A 20,330-nucleotide genomic window follows, 5' to 3' on the forward strand; every position below is an offset into this window, starting at 1 on the left:
GAAAATATTTGCAACCAGAGATAGCTGAAAAAGATTTGCAAGAGTGGAGACTGGTGCATCAATGACCTCACCCCTCCTGTTTCTAGCAAAAGCAAACCATGAAAATGTCCTCCATTTGCATGATTTATACATGTTGCAGAAGTCAACTTTTCTTGGCACAGAATCTGAATTTCCTGACAGCAGGTTCCCCCCCCCCTTCAGAGTGGAGTACACTCAGCCCTGCTTGTGGCTCCAAGGACAGCCTTCACAAAGTGTGTGGCTAACGCCTGGCAAAATCTCTGTGACCAAAAGCCAGGCAGAGGCCTGAGAAGAATTCCAATGGTCAGGCAGCTCTTTCCCCTCTTTGCGCTCATGGTAAGCAGAATAAATTATGCAAATCAATGAATCACCAGTTGGATCACATTTCTCCAGGGCTGAAAACATCCTCACTGAATTCCAATTTGTTTCCAGGTATAATTCAAAGCACTGGTCTCATAAGAGGAGCCCTGTGGGATAATACCAAATGCCCATGTAGTCCAGCATCTTGTTCTTGCAGCGGCCAACTAGATGCATTTGGGAAACCAGTATTCAGAGACATACTGCCTCTAATAGCGCAGGTAGCCATTATCCTTTATGAACTTGTCTACGCCAGTGGTTCCCAATTAGCTAAATACCCAGGACCCCTTATTTTTCAAAACCCAAGCCACAGACCCCCTACTTTTGAAAGTTTTGAAAACTCTATGGTAGTTACCTCTGCATTTATTTATTTATTTGTTTTTGGAACAAAATGTGGGGTAGCTCCTAACAATCAAAGTATTTTAGGTATACTGTACTAAAAAAACAGACTAGGTCTGAGCGTTATCTGGTTTTCAACATCGTGATATATCAGCAGCTAAGCATCACATTATTCTGATATATCACAATGTCTGAAATTGCAGATCAGGCGTGGGGATGAGGGAAGTAGCAGTCAAGGAGATCGTGTGGGTCGGGTGCCTGCAGATCAGGTGTGGGGATGAGGGAAGGGGCAGCTGTGGAGATCAGATGGGTGGGGGGAGGAGAGGAAGCAGAGTCATCTCCACTGCATGGTTTGAGTGGGAGGGGATTGGGGTACATCAAGCCGCAGTCAAGGGGGCAGCCAGCAGAGGCAGCCAGTGAAGACGCACTGTCTGCTGTGGCTGCTGCTGCTGCTTTCCTACTGAGAAAAGCTGCTCCACCTCAGCACCAGGGGAAGGTAGTATCATGGTAAGGCAGCTCAGAGCAGCCACGTTATCAGCCGAGATCATCGCGGGATATCGGCAGTGCCTTGAAATCAGCAGCCCTGCTCTCCCTCGCACAAGGAGCAATATATTGCTGAATATTGCCAGGTCAAAATCATTGTCACAGTGTGATTTCAAAACTGATTTGGGCCAATATATTGAAAAATCACACAGCGCTAAAATCTGTGATATTGCTATGCAAAAAATAACAAACAAACAAAAAATAGTTGGGAGGGGGGAGGCAAGGGGGGGACTAACTGGGTGTGTTCCGTGGATCTCCAGGGGTCCCGGGACTCAAAATTGGGAACCACTGGTCTATACCATTCAAGTTGGTGGCCATATTTACATCTTGTGGTAGCAAATGCCATAGTTTAACTATGCACTATGTAAAGCAGTACAGTCGTACCTTGGAAGTCGAACGGAACCCGTTCCCGAAGTCTGTTCGACTTCTAAAACGTTTGGAAACCAAAGTGCGGCTTCTGATTGGCTGCAGGAAGCTCTTGCAGCAACTGGAAGTCACGCAAACCATGTCAGACGTTCGGCTTCCAAAAATAGTTCGCAAACTCACTTCCAGGTTTGCAACGTTTGGGAGCCAAAATGTTCAAGAACTAAGCTGTTCGAAAACCAAGGTACGACTGTACTTCCTTTTGTCCATTCTGAATCTTCCCCCATTTAGCTTTGCTAGACTCCAGGTTCTAGTATTACGAGAGAGGGAGAAAAACTTCTCCCTCTCTACTATCTCCACACCTTGCATACTTTTATACACCTCTGTTATATCCTCACTTACTTGCCTTTTTTCTTAACTAAAAAGTCCCAGATGTTGTGGCCATTTCTCATAAGGGAGTTGTTCCAGTCCTATGATGATTTAGGTTGCCGCTTTCTGAACCTTTTCCAGGTCTACAATATCCTTCTGGAGGTGAAGCAATCAGAACTGAATACAGTATTTGAAGTGCAGTCACACCATAGATTTGTATACTGGCATTATGATATTAGCAGTTTTATTTTCAGTCCCCTTCATAATGATCTCCAACACAGATTTCACCTTTTTCACCATTATCCCCTAGGAAATTGGTCCCTTCTAGGAGATCGAATGTCTCTTCCTCAGAGTGATTCCTTCCTTCCCAGAGAGCCTCACTCCTATTTTGTGTTCATCGCAAACAGCAGTGTTTCCATTCTGCTACAATTCAGTTTCCACGGAAACCTATGTTATTTGTCTCATTATTCAATATGGCTGTAATCAATTTAAATGGAATGGAAAAGTAAAAAACTATGCAGAAAATAATGTTGATTACTTATATAACATTTACAGACCTAAAATACAATCAAAGTGAATACCACTCATATTCACTTGTGTTATTTCCATTCCTGACCTCCGACGAACATGCACACTGGCAAATTTTTGCTCCCATTTCCATATCTGAGGGAATTATCCGACATCCATTCCCTGGCTACCACTGCCATGTTCCCAAAGGCTTCATACACCAACCCCTGCCTCTCTCAACTTCTACATTTCATCACCATTGAGGAGCAAACGTTTTCCCCAAGGACCAAGAGCATATTGCATGGAGAAAACATTCATGAGTTCTACCCAGTTGCAAGATAGTCATACATGTAAGATTCAGTACAATACTCTGCATACCCCGCACACCTCAGCTGGCTTTCTACCTGCCTGCTCTATATTTATTGAATTAATTTACTTTGAGCTTGAAATCTGTTAGGTAAAAAAGCGGGGGGCTAGTCTGCCCTGGTCTCTTCACCTGATTCCAAATTCATTTGTCCCTGGAGTGCCCCTCTTGTTTATATGCAGCCGCCATGTCACTAGTATGCCTTAGATTGAATGCATTGTTTTACTTATTATTTAAAGTCCAGTCATAGAGTGGTATATAAAAGTGTTAAATAATAGGTAACTACATACACATGGGATGTGGGTGGCGCTGTGGTCTAAACCACTGAGCCTAGGGTTTGCCGATGGGAAGGTCGGCGGTTCGGGGTGAGCTCCTGCTGCTCAGTCCCAGCTCTTGCCAACCTAGCAGTTCAAAAGCACGTCAAAGTGCAGGTAGATAAATAGGTAAACGGGAAGGTAAACGGAGTTTCCATGCGCTGCTCTGGTTTCACCAGAAGCGGCTTAGTCATGCTGGCCACATGACCCAGAAAAACTGTCTGCGGACAAACATTGGCTCCCTCGGCCAGTAAAGCGAGATGAGCGCCGCAACCCCAGAGTTGTTCACCACTGGACTTAACTGCCAGGCGTCCTTTACCTTTACATACACATTCACTTATTATTTATATAAGTCACAGTACTGTACTTTTTGGGGCCCAGAAATTTCCTTAAAATTTAGTGATTTCCTTAAAATAGAAGCTTTGGGGTACATCTTATATACATTTACCTAGGAATAAGTCTAACTGAATTCAGCAGGATTTGCTTCTTAAAAGACATACACAGGATTCCATTGTCAGTTCCTTTTCTATAAGCAGGTACAGGAACAGCAGTTTCACGTGAACAAAGAAACGCCAGATCAACTCCTCAAACCAAGAAATTTTGCATAAAAGAACAGAGAAAAATATTACTTTTTAAAAAATCAATCTGTGAAAAAATTAAAACGAGCAAACTTTAGATTAGAAGTGTATACGAGAGATTAACAAATCTGGTTTCCAGTATTTCCAGCTGACATATATGCAGCCCAATGCTATTATGCATGTTAGCTCAGAAAAAAAGTCTCACCGAGTTCAATAGAGCTTCCATTAAAGTGTGCACAGTTTTGCAGCCTTAAATCAATTTTGCAATAGTAATATAAATCAATAATTTAAGGCTTACTTGGCTTATTTGCAATTCGTGTGTTGATTTCCAGTTTTATAAATTGTGCTTTTTTTTAAAAAAAAGTCTCAGTTTTCACTTTAGCTTTTACTTTGTTTGCCTTTAAAAAAAACAAACTTAAGATATCCCCCACCCCCAAAAAGACGACACAGCAATCTGGGTTTCGAGTCATCTGAGCAAATCCAGTTCAGAAGATTCACTTTACCGCATATTGGTTGCCATAAGAAGAAATGTAACACCTGGAGGGTTGACCTTTCACAGAGTAAAAAAAAAATGGTGGTGGATATTTCTGAAGAACACAATAACTGTTGTGCGTAAATATAGATCTTTCAGGCTGATGTGACATCATAGTGGGGATATGGGTTGTTGTTGTTTTTTAAAGCTTCTTTTGCAAAACTGTGCATAAATCTGCATTGCTCGGCGCTTGCCCCACACCTCTCTTCCCGTCCCACATACTACCTCTGGGGCACTTTTACAATTCTGTACAAAATACCCAAAGAGCATGCAAAACGAGCATTTAATAATAATAATAATAATAATAATAATAATAATAATAATAATAATAATAGAAGCCACACTGCACACACTGACCCTGGGATGTCAATGGCCGTGTCTTGACTCTTAACTCAAAATGCCCTCAGTCATTCTCTTATGCCAACTGATTCCCCCACACCTTCTCCCCTCTGACTCTTAATACCCACCCCCCTTTCCCTCAGATCTCCCTCTTCCCCAGCCCCCAGCCCCGCCACACGCACACTGACACACAACTTTTAAATGCCTGCCCACTTTTGCTAATGTCTGCCTTGCCGTCCAGAGTGTTAGAAACCCCACTGTCACTGGCGAGGGGATTAAAGTCGGACTGGAGGAGAAGGGTGGGGGCGCTGACCTTATGATAGATCCCTTCGAAATAAAAGGCCACCCCTACCTTCCCGACTCTCCCGACTCCTTTCCTCTGGGAATGCCTGGGTTTGTCAATCGCCTTGGGGTTGCCAAGTTCATTTCATTGCCCAAAGTTCACCAACAGGAAGAAAGTCTCTCTTTCCAAGCCTGCGCTGGGAGTTTCGAGCAGCTGGAGGTGGGGGGCGGGGGTGGCATTTCGGCAGGCACAGGAAAAGCCCGATAGTTAATGAGGAGGAGCGGGGAAGAGTGGAAAGGAGGGGGGGGGGGTGTTGAAAAAAAAGAAAAGAAAGGGAGGAGAAGGAGGAGGAAAGGAATGGGGAGGGGGGAAACTCTCGCCTTGCAAGCAAGGGAAGGCGGTGCCCACGTTGCACATACTAACTTGTAGATCTCCAACGTCAGGGCGAGTGAAATAGGATCCCTTCAGATGCCAGAAAGGGCCTTGCCCACAAGATCCTCCCTAGATTTCACCCCTCACCGCCCACCCCCGGCCTGGGCACTGCAGTGAGAGCAAGACGGGGGGGGGAGCGATAAAGTCTTGTCTGCCCCGCCTGGAAGGATACCTTCCTTATTCTGAGCAATGAAGCACACGGGTCAAGGGTAAAGCTCTGCCTTCGCTTCTTACCGAGCCTCAGCCTCGGAATGTGAACGAATCATAAGAGACGAGAGCACCTCTGAGCATGTGCATGGTTTCAGCCAGGATTCGGCGTTAGAACGTTGCCCTGGAATGCCCGCGGGAATGAGATGAATGATAGTGTCTCTGGGCATGTGCAATATTTTTCCCTCCCCTGCTTTACTCACACATGCTGCCTGTGTTTAGAATCGGTTTGCAGACCAAGGACAGAAAACTTGCACCGCACGTTTAAGGAAACTTTCCCCCCTTTAGACATACAAAATAGGCTAGACCAGATACTACTCCTGAGCAGGTGGAAAGTGTCTTTACCTTAACACAATTAAAACGTGCACCCACCTCCCATGCTTCTGGAAACAGAGTGGAAGGTTTCCGGGCCAGACAAAGAGGCGAGCTGAGCCCTGAAACGTGGAGTAATTCTGAAGAAGCGTGTCTCTAACCATGTAAAGAACAAGGTAGCATTGAAGGAACACAACTTGGCTTCCAATTTGGAGGGCACTTCCTTTGCAAATTAAGCAACTGGCAGCAAGGATGCACTTCAGTTGAAAGTACCGAATGTTGCTGATATTTACTGTGTTTTTATCCTTACATATTTTGGTAGCTTGGGTTTTGCTGTATTTAAGGCTATAAAGTTCAGTATTTTATTCTAGTTGCACTCAGCCTTGGGATTGTTTTCAATGAAGGGCACTTTAGAAATACTGTATATGGAATAAATGCATTTTGCCTCAGGCTAATCTCTTTCACAGGGTTTATCCGCAAGCACATCTTAATAACACTTCTGGCATTATAATGCTTCAGGTGAAAAGGTTGGGGGGGAGAGTTAAAGAATGCAAGGGTGTGATCTTTGCTTAGTTTTTGCTTAGGTAGGGAATGTGTGTTTGGCAGTAATATTTCAGATTGCTCATATGGTCATTAAATGCTCCTCCATGCAAAGAACCCACAAAAGCTTCCTGCACATACTCTCATTTGGACAGACCAAAGTAGAGAAAAGGTCAGGTTCAATCTCTTTCCCTTGATATAATGTTCTATGTGAAGAGTGTGTGTGTGTGAAGTATATATTGTTGAATGGTTTCTTTAAATGTAAAGGTTCATCATTGTTCCTCTCCATGTGTATGTCTTTAAGGGGCCAGAGCAAGGGCCAGAGCAAGATAACGAGACCCAGCTTTACAGCTGTGAAACATAGCAGGTGCTGCTGAGTTGTATTTGATTAAGGTGTGTCAGCATCTGGGTGTAGTATATAAGGAGCAGCACCTAGCTCTCCTATTACCCTGGGGGATGGGTTGGTGGTTGGGTCATGTTTGTTTGTTGATGTATTTAGTGTAAATGGAGTTTTTGTTTTTCTTATTAAAACCTTCTTTAAGTTATTTTTGAGTCCTTTCTTTTTAATGCATGGTCTCCCCAGCAAGCTCTCTGCAGCGCTACCATACTGCAAAAAGCCAACATCTTTGGTTATGGGCCCAGCTGCTGAGTGGATGACTGCATATTTTTGGACTCTAAGAAAGGTTTGAAAACTCCTTCTCCTGTTAGCGTAGTTTTCGTGGGTCTGGAAGAGTTCCAGAATGGTTGACTGGGTTCCTGAAGCTGAGAAGGCTCTGGTCTTCCCACAGCTAACAGATGAGAACTATAGTTTATGGTCTTTTCGGGTGGAGGCGCTTTTGACCTCTAGAGAAGTATGGACCTATGTAACTGATGACCCTCCTAACCCTGTAACTAATGCTTGGTCGAAAGGAGATGCAAAAGCCAGGGCGATAATTAATTTGGCAGTCAGCGACCAGCAAGTAGTCTATATAAGAAATAAGAAAACTGCCAAAGAAATGTGGGACAGTCTTGCAGCAGTGCATGTTAGAAAAGAGTCAGCGTCTGCATTGACGTTTTTCAAGCAGTTGTACCAGACGAAGTTGCAGCCTGGTGGAGATTTGGCAGCACACTTGAGACGTCTGGAGGCAATACGCGGCGAGTTAATTCGAAGGGACATGGAGATACCTGATATTCAGTATGTTTTTATCATCCTTTGTTCCCTTAATGAGGACTTTGATGGTATAGCTAGCCAGATATCTGCCGTTCCACCAGCACAATTAACTGTGGAAGGGGTAACGGCAAGATTAATGGGCGAGTTGGATAGAAGGGAGGCTTGTGCCATAAGCACTCCTGTTTCCAGAAAGAATGAGGAACGCCATATGCAAACCTGTGGTGATACAACTGCATTTAAAGCTGCAAAGCGTTGTTGGTTCTGCAATAAGCAAGGACATTTTGCAAGGGACTGCAGATCCAAAAGAAAACAAGGTACTCCCAAGCCTGTTTCTGTTCGTCAATCACGGTTGTCAGCCCAGCAGCTGGCATCGTATAGTAGAGACAGAAACGAGCCGCGAGCTTTTCACGCTCGGACTAAAGATCGTAAAAGAATTAAAGGTGCCAAGTGGAAGTCTTTTGTTGTCGACTCAGGAGCATCTCAGCATATCTGCAATGATCGAAGCTTGTTTATTTCTTTCGAAGAGGAAATTGGTAATGTACATTTAGCCAATTCACAAGTCTTGCAGTCGCTTGGCAGGGGTACCGTTAAACTTGACTCTTTAAACATTACAATAGCGAACTGCATTTACTGCCCGTCAGTGGACAATTTATTGTCAGTAAGGTGCTTTGCCCGTCAAGGCATAACTGTGCGTTTCTTAAAGTCTATGTGTGAGTTTTTCGAGGGGAACAAACGTCTATTGTATGCCCGGGAATCTGATGGTTTATATAGACTGTATTTTCGCACCTACTCCCAATCGCCTATAAATTGCAGAGCAGCACAGTCAAGCCAGGAGTTGAGGAATGTAAGGCCACATTCTGGGTGTATCCACGTGGCGCACAGAATTCTGGGACACCTGAATTTTGCTGATGTAATTAAGACAAAGAATATTGTCAATGGCCTCAACTTAAAACCATGTAAATTCTTTATGCAGTGTCTATCCTGTTGCAAGAATAAGATTAAGGTTGCACGCAAGGGTAGGTGCTCAGATAGGAAAATAACTGAGCCATTTGAGCGTGTACATTGTGATTTAGTTGGGCCACTCCCACCCTCATTAGGAGGTTCAAAATACTGGCTTACCCTGATAGACCAGTATAGTAGATATTGTTGGACTTATGCAATAGCTGAGAAGTCCCAAGCATTTGAGAAGTACAAGGTTTTTTGCAACTGGGTAAAAACGCACTTTAACAAACCAATTAAGAACCTGTTTTCTGACCGGGGCGGGGAATTTGTTTCTGAGGATTTTGAGAAATTCCTGGAAGCGCAGGGGACTACTCATGAGTTATCTTGCCCCCGAAGTCCCTGGCAAAATGGGCTTGTTGAAGTTGTGCAGCGTGACCTGCAGGCAGGGGTTAAAACTTATCTGCACGATGCTAATCTGCCCAAAGACTTTTGGGCTGAAGCGCTCCATGCCTTTTGTTATGTTAGAAATCGCAGTTATTCTGGTTTAGATGTCACCCCCTATGAGAAGTTGTTTAAAAAACGCCCTAATCTGAAATACCTACGTATTTGGGGTTCAGATGTAATTATGCATTATCCTGCTAAGCAGAAATTGGGTGAGCGTAGTGTCCAGGGAAAATTAATGGGCTACCAGCAGGGGGCGTACAGAATTTACATACCAGCAACTGGCAAATTTCATATTACCAGAAGCATGATACAAACTGTAAATTGGAATGGGGTTGCTGTTTTCCAAGATACTGATGGTATAAATGATACTGAGGAAGAAGAGGAAGCAGCAGCAGCAGGAGGAGGAAATGGTGATTCTGAATTAATAGAAAAAGACAAAAAGCCTGTTGAATCTGATAATTTGTTTGATTTAAAGTCACAGGCACCCGAGGGGAGGTTAGATTCTCTTGAGTTTTCTGACCGTGAGCTTAGCCTACAGCCTTCAGTCTGACAATGATAATTTACAACCTGAAACTAGTAGTTCACTGAGTCCCATTAAGTCTGAGGAGTCTGACTCTCCTTCCGGACTGAGACGTTCAGATAGAAAGGCAGAAGCCACAACGTTTTGCAGATGAACATTTTAATACTGTGTATGCCAATAAGGTGGTTTTTGAGCCAAAAAGCTACAGTGATGTTCAGAATTTACCTATGCACCAAGCTGTAAATTGGTATAAAGCTATGAACTCTGAGATAGCTTCTTTAAAAGAGCATAACACTTGGTCTCTTGTACCATAAACCCCAGATATGAGACTTATTGATTCAAAATGGGTTTATAGAGTTAAAATGAATGACAAAAATGAAGTTGTAAAGTACAAGGCAAGACTAGTTGCTAGGGGCTTTCAACAAATTCCAGGAGATTATGATTTGTGCTATTCACCAAGTGTAAAATATGAAACAGTTAAGCTTTTGTTAAAAGATGCATCACAATGTGGAAAAGCCCACTATGCAATGTTTCTCTGCTCTTAAGAGAGTGGTAATGTACCTTAAACATACCAAACATTATAGGTTGCAGTTTACAAGAAGCACTTCCAAAGGTTACACATGAAAAACATGTACAAAGTATGTTTTATGTTTTTGTTCCACAATGATGAACCGCAGGGGAAATGTTGAATGGTTTCTTTAAATGTAAAGGTTCATCATTGTTCCTCTCCATGTGTATGTCTTTAAGGGGCCAGAGCAAGGGCCAGAGCAAGATAACGAGACCCAGCTTTACAGCTGTGAAACATAGCAGGTGCTGCTGAGTTGTATTTGATTAAGGTGTGTCAGCATCTGGGTGTAGTATATAAGGAGCAGCACCTAGCTCTCCTATTACCCTGGGGGATGGGTTGGTGGTTGGGTCATGTTTGTTTGTTGATGTATTTAGTGTAAATGGAGTTTTTGTTTTTCTTATTAAAACCTTCTTTAAGTTATTTTTGAGTCCTTTCTTTTTAATGCATGGTCTCCCCAGCAAGCTCTCTGCAGCGCTACCATACTGCAAAAAGCCAACATATATATATATAAAGGTAAAGGTAAAGGTAAAGGTAAAGGGACCCCTGACCATCAGGTCCAGTCGTGACCAACTCTGGGGTTGCACGCTCATCTCGCTCTGTAGGCCGAGGGAGCCAGCGTTTGTCCGCAGACAGCTTCTGGGTCATGTGGCCAGCAAGACTAAGCCGCTTCTGGTGAACCAGAGCAGCGCACGGAAACGCCGTTTACCTTCCCGCCGGAGCGGTCCCTATTTATCTACTTGCACTTTGACGTGCTTTCGAACTGCTCGGTGGGCAGGAGCTGGGACCAAGCAACAGGAGCTCACCCCATCGCGGTGATTCGAACTGCCGACCTTCTGATCAGCAAGTCCTAGGCTCTGTGGTTTAACCCACAGCGCCATCCGCGTATATATATGTGTGTGTGTGCAATTGCTTGAGTCCTCAGCTACTGTTGTACTGCTCACACTCTGGTTTAACTGAGGTTTACCAGCTCTGTCAAACTAGGGTGGGGTATAAAAATATCTTCCTGGGGTGTGTGCTCAGCATACAAGGAGGAAAACCACATTACTGAAACTTTAAACTTTTTAACTATTTTAGTTTAGTCTGATGCTGCAGGACTGATATAGGAGAAAAACTGAAGCGAAGAGAGAAACAGAAGTTCTTTTACCAACCTTTTTCAAAAAAAATGGGCCTATTTCTGTTGGTTCTTTCAGGTTACAGACAAAACTCTTTGTTCTTACAGCTTTTCCAGATTAAAGCACTCACTTGAAAGCTCCCGTATTTTCACACTGATAGAAGCTGGTCCGGCTAATTATAATACAGTATTGCCAGGTACTGCCAAATGGCACAAAGGCATTGGAGAGGCAAATTTTAAATACGTACATGATTTGCTCAGCCAAGTGAGATATTGATTTAGTTTCCCCCAATTTTGGCACTTTCCGTTCATTTGTGTGTTTGTACTGTAACAGCTCCCATGAATGTTGAGATACAGAATAAAATTGGGCATATAAATTCAGGGCAGAATTCTGTGTTTCAAAATGGGCTTGTTCTTTCCACATGTAAAACACATTAATTGGAAACAGCAAAAACAAATACTTGCAGGAAAAGCCTATGTGACGAAGATACCAACAAATTTGAAACTACACGACTTTAAAACAAGGCCGTGGAGCCCTGCTAATGAGCTGAACTATCCTAAACCACAGAGCCTAAGGCTTACCGATCAGAAGGTCGGCGGTTCAAATCCCCGTGACAGGGTGAGCTCCCGTTGCTCGGTCCCTGCTCCTGCCAACCTAGCAGTTCGAAAGCAGGTCAAAATGCAAGTAGATAAATAGGTACCGCTCTGGCGGGAAGGTAAATGGCGTTTCCGTGCGCTGCTCTGGTTCGCCAGAAGCAGCTTAGTCATGCTGGCCACATGACCCGGAAGCTGTAAGCCGGCTCCCTCGGCCAATAAAGCGAGATGAGCACTGCAAGCCCAGAGTCACCCGCGACTGGACCTAATGGTCAGGGGTCCCTTTACCTTTATCCAAACTTTGGAGGAACATAACAGAGCGCCCACCGCCATATCTGAAGTCCCGCAAGGTTGCGTCATCCAGGATGGAAGTTGGGGGGAATTCTCCCCCCAATGACCGGTCCTAATCTCCCTTTCTCTGGCAGACAGAAATAAATCTACACGCTATCCTTCCCTTTTCCCAGCCATGTATGTCAGTTAATTATATTGGACGCAAAGCAACAAGTGCCACCTCCATGCTTCCTAGAAACGTTTGGCTGCTGGAAAGAGAGTACAGGACTAGACGGACCATGATCTGATCCCAGGAAGGTGTTTTCTATGTTCTTGTGAGCATGAGGAACCTACAGCCCTCCAGAGTGTTGCTGGACTCCCAAGTTCCATCAGCCCCTCTCAGCATGGCTAATGAGTCAGGCATGATAAGGGATGTAGACCAGCATCATTTACAGGGCCACCAGTTAACCCATTCCAGCTATATAAACACCCCTCTCTACAGCAAGGAAGGGAAACCTTTGAGCCCGCCATAATAACAATAACAATAACAATAACAATAACAATAACAATAACAATAACAATAACAATAACAATAACAATAACAATAACAATAACAATAACAATAACAATTATTATTATTATTATTATTATTATTATTATTATTATTATTACTATTATTATTTATTAGTTATACCCCGCCCATCTGGCTGAGTTTCCCCAGCCACTCTGGGCAGCTCCGAATCAAGTATTAAAAACAATACAGCGTTAAATATTAAAAACTTCCCTGAACAGGGCTGCCTTCAGATGTCTTTTAAAGATAGGATGGCTACTTATTTCCTTCACATCTGGTGGGAGGGCATTCCACAGGGTAGGCGCCACTACCGAGAAGGCCCTCTGTCTGGTTCCCTGTAACCTTACTTCTCGCAATGAGGGAACCGCTAGAAGGCCCTCGGTGCTGGATCTCAGTGTCCGGGCTGAGCGATGGGGGTGGAGACGCTCCTTCAGGTATACATGCCCTGATGTTCCTGGACTGCACTCCCATCATCCCCTGGCACTGACCATGCTGGCTAGGGCTGATGGGTGTAGAGTCCAACAACACCTGGAGGGCCAAAACTTTCTCCACAACAACCTTTCCCCAACCTGGCACCCTCCAGATGTTTTGGACTACAACTCCCAACACTTAGAAGTTGTAGCCCACTGGCTGGAGTTGATGGAAATTATAGTCCAAAACATCTGGAGCGCCCTGGGATGGCAAAGGCTTGTCTTTAAGCATGAGTCTGCATAAGCAACCAGCAGGCTAATTTGCGTAAGGTTCTCAAACTCTGCAATTCTATAATTCTAAACAAAAGCAGGGGTGGAGATGGTGGAATTTTCAAGTTGTGTGACAGCTGAAGTGACAAGCAGAAGCTATGCCCTACATGCAGATTGTTGTTTACTGGGGTGGGGGGCACCTTTTGCTATGCAAAGCAACCAGCAGGACTGAGTTTGAGGCAGAAAAAAACAGCACAAACTCTTTCTCTTCCTATTCTCCCACTGAAAATCCTCTCCAATCCTGTTGCTTTTAGATAGGTATCGTGGTAGATGGCACCAGAGCCTGCCCACACAATGTGCTCCAATGTGTCCACAGTTGGATTTACTTCCCTTTTCCAGATTTTCCCTGGATTGGGGAAAAAACAGAGTTTACTGTTGAAAAACTGCAGGCTGCCCACTGGATACAGAGAATGCCATGTGAACAATGCCTTGGGGGAAAATCCAGCTCAGAATCTATATCAAACTCCTGTGTGGATGAAGCCTAAGATAATGGAAGGCAGGCAAAGTTATTATCAATATTTGTTCAATTAGCGGCGATTAGACCTGCTTAAAGGCAAGGTGCTGATGACCTGTTCAGGGTTAAGCGTCAGACTCTATCTCAGGGGTCTGCAACCTTTAAGACAAAAAGAGCCACTTGGACCTGTTTCCGAAGAAAAAAAAAACCGGGAGCCGCAAAACTCGTCATTATAAAAATAACTTTTTTGTCACTTTTTAAAAATTATTTCTTCGTTTGACCCCTCAGAATTACTCCTCCTCATAGAAATAAACGTTAAATTAACAAGTTACCTTTTTTTGTGTGTGTGTTCTTCACTCCCCTTCAAAACAGTGACCAGCGTACATGCCCCCTTTCAATGCAGTGACCAGCGTACACGCCCCTTACAATGTAGCGAGAGGGCGGGTGGGCGAGAAGGTGACGTCGGGACGGTGCGTGACTAACACACGCACTGCCCCCATGCGACGTCACAGCCAGTACAGCGCCCGCCACAGTGGGGAGTGTCGGGGCACACAATGCGCCTCCTCCCCTTGCTAGTATCCGCCCCGGAGCCACAGCAAAGGTGTAAAAGAGCCACATGCGGCTCCGGAGCCGCGGGTTGCAGACCCCTGCTCTATCTAGATCTCTCCTCTTCCCTCCTCTAACAATCTGCAGCTGTTTCAGCTGGACTGGGGAAGCTGTTCCTCTCTAAGCAAGTCTGTTTCTAGGTTTCATGCACACTAGCTTTGGCTCCTGGGAGAGTACACATAATTTGTGGCTATAATTTATCCTCTAGGAAAAAGGATTTTCCAGGCTTTTGTGGGGGACGTAAGGAAGGATATGTGGTTGGCTACTTCCCCAATTTCTTTTATTTTATTCTGTAGGCCTGCAGTTTGCCTAGCTTCATTATAGATCCCAGGATAGACACCTTTACTGCACCTTGCCAACAGTTTCCTTGATCACCTGTTTATTGGAGCATGATTGCCAGTACTATATAGATTAACAGAAAGAAATGATCTTGCTTCTCCCTCCCCCTTCTTCTTTTCTGAGTCTGTGCAAATATAGAACCTTTCTCTTCCATAGCCTGCCTGGTGTCAGCTGCTCTCCAAATCACCTGCCAATCATCCTGGTTTCCTCTCCCCCCTGCCTTTTTGGCTCATACTCTGTTCCATTACCACCATTTACCTTGTGCTGATCTCTCTCCTGCCTCTCTTTCTCTTTTCCTGTTTCCACCATTTTCCTTGGCAGCAGCTGCCTTCGGCATCGAAGCCAACCTACCTTTAAGCTCCATTAAAGGCCTAGTACATATACAGTGATACCTCTGGTTACGAACTTAATTCGCTCTGGAGGTCCGTTCTTAACCTGAAACCATTCTTAAAGTGAGGTACCACTTTAGCCAATGGGGCCTCCTGCTGCTGCCGCACCGCCACCGCACGATTTCTCTTCTCATCCTGAGGTAAAGTTCTTAACCTGAGGTACTACTTCTGGGTTAGCGGAGTCTGTAACCCGAAGTGTTTGTAACCCGAGGTGTTTGTAACCCGAGGTACCACTATACTGGGAAATTGGATGGAATGACCGTCTGACTGACTGACAGCCAGTACAGTTGCAACTGATCAAGGCAGCAGGGCTAAAAACAAACCAATGCCTCTCAGTTTTGCATAACTAATAACTGTGTGGAACTCTGAGCTTTTGGTCACATAAAACATGACTTGACAAGGGTGAGCTATCTCTCTCCCCGCCCTCCCCGCCCCTGCAAATCCAGTTGCAAATGGCACTGAAACAGATTCTGCTCCCGTTCCAGGCAAGTGTTAATTTCTCCAAAGTGAGATGCTAGGGTTCAAGTTGGGCTAATAAACCATATCCTCTTACTTGGAAATCCTTTGCTTCAATCCCAGATTAGAGAGTTGGGGTGCGATGGGGGTGGGGAGAAGAGATGCTTTTATTAAGGCACTCTGAATATGCTCTTCTCTAATATTACAAGTTCTTGTGTTTTTCTTCTGGCACTGAAAACAGGTTTCAAGTTTGTTCTAGCTGTATGATCTGACCACATCGTATTTGCTAGAGAGGATAAGATATGTGAAGGGCACTATACAATAGTATAGGTGAATTGTACAGTATGTTTCTTTCTACACAGTGTTGCTGTATAGAGGAGTGGCAATAACTGACCGAAGTATGGAGAACAGCTGGAAAATGGTTTATCTGCAGCAGTGGATACAAGAGCAGAAGCCTTATGTATTCCCTTTACAAGCCTGAAAAACTTTATCTAGAGATGAAAATTAAACCCTGGTTACAGACCTCTCAGATAAAGTTAGGGCAATTTTTGCAGGATGCCCTCTTTTTTTCTTTTCACCAGCCATTTACAGTGCAAGCCAAAGAATATTTATTCAGAAATAAGTTCAAATAATGTTTACTGAGAACTAGGTCCCACTGGACTTCTATGGAGTTTACTCCCCACCCAGTTAAGTGTGCTCAGGATTTCACTGTCCGTCTTCTAATAGTTAAATCCTTTACAGTTTTCAAATAGGAAGAAGAAGAGAATTGTGACATAGGGTTTTTCATACTAGCAATTTTCTCTGGTATTGGGAGCTCGTTTGTTCATCCCAAACTGTGGCATTCCCATGGTGCCCCATGTGCTGGAAAGACTTCCACTACAACTGCTGCAAAATAATTTTAGGGGCGATCTTACAGTTGCACGACTGCCTCACCTGGGATAATAAAGGAATGTTTGCTGGTGCTGTTGATGACTGTGCGTAATCCCTCCTCTCCCCTCCACCACTATTTTGTTCTGAAAGAGTGAAACTGACAACACTCCCCACTATTCACCACAGTAGACAAACTGACCCATGACACTGGCATCCATTTCATCAGGATTCTCCAGTCTTGCACTAAGGCAGCAGTGGCGGGAATGGGGGGGAAAGCCTTATCATTTTCACCATGTGTACATCAGCACTGGCATGCAGTGATTAACAAGTGCTGGTGAAATCGACAGTGCTTCTCCCTATCTCTGCACAGTGATTAGAGAAGCCTGGGTAAAACCAATAAAACTTGACAGTTTCCCTGGGGGTTCTGAAGGCTAGAGAAGGGAGGGTATCTTGTTAATTTCATCTATGTCCAGAAAAACAAGGAAAAGTCTTGTGGCACCTGAAAAGATTCTGGGTTGTTTTGGCTGCAAAAGAGCAACACAGTTATTATCCTGCTGTAAATCTATGTCTGGATCCGAGTTTGTGATGCTGGAGCACCAAGGGAGAAGCTCCATGTTGAAAACAGCTTGCTGCGTCATCTTTTTATGTTGTCCTGCGCTCAAGATATTTCTCTCTCACACTCTCTGGGATGCTTTTAATAGTGTTACACCAAACCCCTACAACAGGCATAGGCGAACTCTGGCCCTCCAGATGTTTGGGACTATAATTCCCATCATCCCTGACCACTGGTTCTGTTAGCTAGGGATGATGAGAATTGTAGTCCCAAACATCTGGAGGGCCAGAGTTCGCCTATACGTGCCCTACAACCTTACAATCTTCAGCTGGTTGGGTTGGGGCCCACTCACTGGGCTGCGGCTTAACCTAAGGTGGGTCACAACAGAAGCACAACTACAACCACCACACAAAAATATGCTAAAAACAATAATTAAGAAATGGGGCTCCAATCACATCTGTGGGTTAGTGGTGGGCCCTTCGTCCGAAAAGCCTTAGACTGTGGAGAATATAGTGCTACTTTATTCCTTGTAGGTGTTGGGCTGTTTTTGCCTGCAGAATTCAGCCAGCCCCTCAGCCTCATCTTTAATAAAGGGGTCTCTGACCTTTTGGGGCCCAAGGGCACATTTGTGAGAGGCTTCTTACCAGCCTAATTTCAGAATGGAGACTGGTGTGAGAGAGGACCCTGTGGGCACCAGGGAAGGCCTCTGCTTTTGCATGTTTGTCATTTATCTGATCTATAGGGTTCCTTCTTTCCTCATCTCAGACCTTCTTAAAGCACTGCAGAATCCCAACCCTCCTCTTTTTGCTCCATTCCCAGCTCAGGCCTCAAGGTGTTGCAGATCCACACATGGGGGCTGGATAGCTGTGTGGCCCTTACTTCTTAACTGTCACCATTATGCAATCAGATCCTGGAGTTCCAGGGAGGCTGCTTCACTGTTTGAGTGCAAGTGTTAATATAGGCAAATACAGCTGTGTTTTTTGAAAGGGGGGGGGAGCAAAAGAGAGAGAGGCCTAGTGCCGGTGGAGATGGAGAGAGCTAACTGTCCTTCCAAAGGACTGCTTTCCTCTTTGCAAAGGAACTGGATAGTGTGCAATTGCCATTGAGCATTGCTTGTGTTAGGATAGCATTAGTGGGGGGTGTTTCAGTGGTTTTTTGGTAAGTGTGTTGTTGTTGTCATCTGGAAGTAACTTCAGCAAGAACTTTAAATTGTCCAGATGCTGAATTCTGGGACCAGTAATAATTTTGGAATGCAAGAACAAAGAATTGTAGAATATGCAGGCACTGGATATGCCTTTGTGTTTGATCTGATCTGCTTGTAATTAGAAAGGCTGAAGGTTAAAAGACATATTATAGACATATTAATATCTTTTTGCTGTTCACTCCCACCCCAGGTTGCACAGCGATTAACATTTTATTTTCTTCTTTTCTTACCTTCTTTGGTTTCTCGTGGTGGGAAACATGCTTCTCTTGAGTAGGTGACGCCGACCGGCTCCTTCTTCCCGCAATGAAAGAGCCACCTCCGGAATGGCGCGATGTCTTCTGGAGGCAAATAGGAAGTTGGGGCAGGCGATGGATGAGGATGGAGGGATGGGAAAGGAGCAGAAAAGAAAAGAAAATAAGAGCAAATAGGAAGAACAGTCCCCCTTGCTGGATCTTGGCTTGATGGTTTAGAATAACCTCTTTCATCTCAGATGTCTCCACTGACATTATTTTTGCACAGCAGGTTGCAAGACCCAGGTTCCTCAAAGGCATCAGAGCTCATTTTCAGCCAGTGGGGCTATGAACTAATTTCAGGGCACTTCCAGACAGACTGTTTAGTGAACATTGGTCCTGATATGTTTGTAGGGAGATCAGACAGCATTGGCTATTTAATGAACCTTCCTTCTGATTTGTTTGTAGGGAGGCTGGACGATGCTGCCTCAAAGCAAGTGTTACCCCACACTTTCCACTGCATTTTCCCTGTCACTTTCCTTACTGCAAAAAGTCTGGTCCTGTGAGGAAGCAGGTTTATTGCAAAAGAGCTCCAAATCAGCTAATTAGAGGTACCAGTCAGCTACTCTGAAGATCAGGGAAGTGGGACTCTGGGTGAGGGTGCTTAACCCTTCCCCCTCCATGCTCTTTCTTTCCCCAAGGGAAACAGCACACACTGAGGGCCCCTCCAGAGTGCTGTTTTATTGTTTGTGACAACACATTTGTGACATAATGATAGTGCATTAGGAGTGGATTAATTATGCTTTATTAGTTGTTTTGCTGTGCTTCCCCAAAGCTACCACATTTGCCGCAATCTGGAGGAGTTGTTCCACAACCAAAGATGGACAAAAAACCCCAAAACATTTGTGGTCATGGTTATAGGATTCCAGCAGGAAGTTACAGGAAATGTGTTGTTTGGAAATGAAGCAGTATGTCTGCCCCAAAACTTCTGCAGGCACAAGCAGTATTGAAAGCGGGATTCTCATATAACCGCCATGACAGCATCAAGAGCACAAATCATCAGGAATGTGTAATAAAAAGGACACCTGGAGGGGCCCTGAAACGGCTGTTAGCTCCTAATGCTGTTCTTCTTTTTTTCCATCTGATGAGGTGAATGGGAGCACAATTTATATTGGGGGTGGGGAGGAATGGGATGGAAGAGTTAAGAACACTCTCTCCAAGAGTGCCGTTCCCCTATCCTGATCTTCAAAGCAATTGCCTGGGGCTGCTAATTACTACCAAATTAAAATGAGACGTTCTAATTACATCACGTCTAGTTTGGCCCTCAGTTCCCTGGTCTAAACTTATGGATCAGAGGCAGATCTACTAAGAGGGAAAATAAGGTGGCAGATTTTGAGTAGCAGAGTGAGACAGATATGACCCCTGATATGTGGTCCACTGACAATTCTCCTGAATAAGCTTAATTGAAACTGATGGGAGCTACACCTCCCCCACCCAGCTTCTGTATACTGTATATTTCAACCAGATGAGTGCTAGAGAACTTCCCGGCAGATTTAGTGGGAGGTGTGGGTGCCATTTGGATTTTCTGCCTAAGCTTCCAAACAGTGTTAAAGCCAGCATCCATAGAAAGTAGTCCAAGGTGCCTTCTGCCAGGGCTCAACAATTTGTGCAAGTTCACCTGCTGACAAGGAAAGCCTTTTCCTTAGCCCCAGTGAAATGGCGTCTCTCTGCACAAACTTGGGATTGCACTTCCTTTTGCTATCACTTCTCAGATTCCATCTCCCTGGCTTGGAAACTTAATCTATTGCTGGGGCTGAGCCCAGGCTCCAGGTGTGCCCTGGGAGTGGCTTCTGCGTACCTACCTCACTGGGCTGTCAAAAAGACAAGGAAGATAAGCGATTGCAAAAGCAAATTTGCTCACT

The 20,330-nt window shown here is 44.5% G+C and overlaps 1 protein-coding gene across 15 annotated transcripts in view; it reads right to left on the reverse strand.

Moving 5' to 3' along the window:
- MLLT6 (MLLT6, PHD finger containing) overlaps positions 1–20,330 on the reverse strand; it is a 99,702-nt gene that overhangs the window by 46,029 nt on the left and 33,343 nt on the right. For 10 of the 15 annotated variants that reach the window (XR_014518097.1, XR_014518098.1, XM_083469525.1 and 7 more), the window contains exon 7: positions 18,409–18,513. Coding sequence is in view for 13 of the 15 variants with exons in the window: in XM_083469525.1 (XP_083325651.1) it covers positions 18,409–18,513 (105 nt within the window). In the remaining 2 variants the exon portion in view is untranslated. Of the gene's footprint in view, positions 1–18,408; positions 18,517–20,330 lie in introns of all 15 variants that reach the window. The other 5 variants (XM_083469521.1, XM_083469522.1, XM_083469513.1 and 2 more) reach the window with 1 other exon arrangement.

This window comes from Podarcis liolepis (assembly GCF_965112155.1).
Source record: "Podarcis liolepis genome assembly, chromosome: 13".
Taxonomy (NCBI): domain Eukaryota; kingdom Metazoa; phylum Chordata; class Lepidosauria; order Squamata; family Lacertidae; genus Podarcis; species Podarcis liolepis.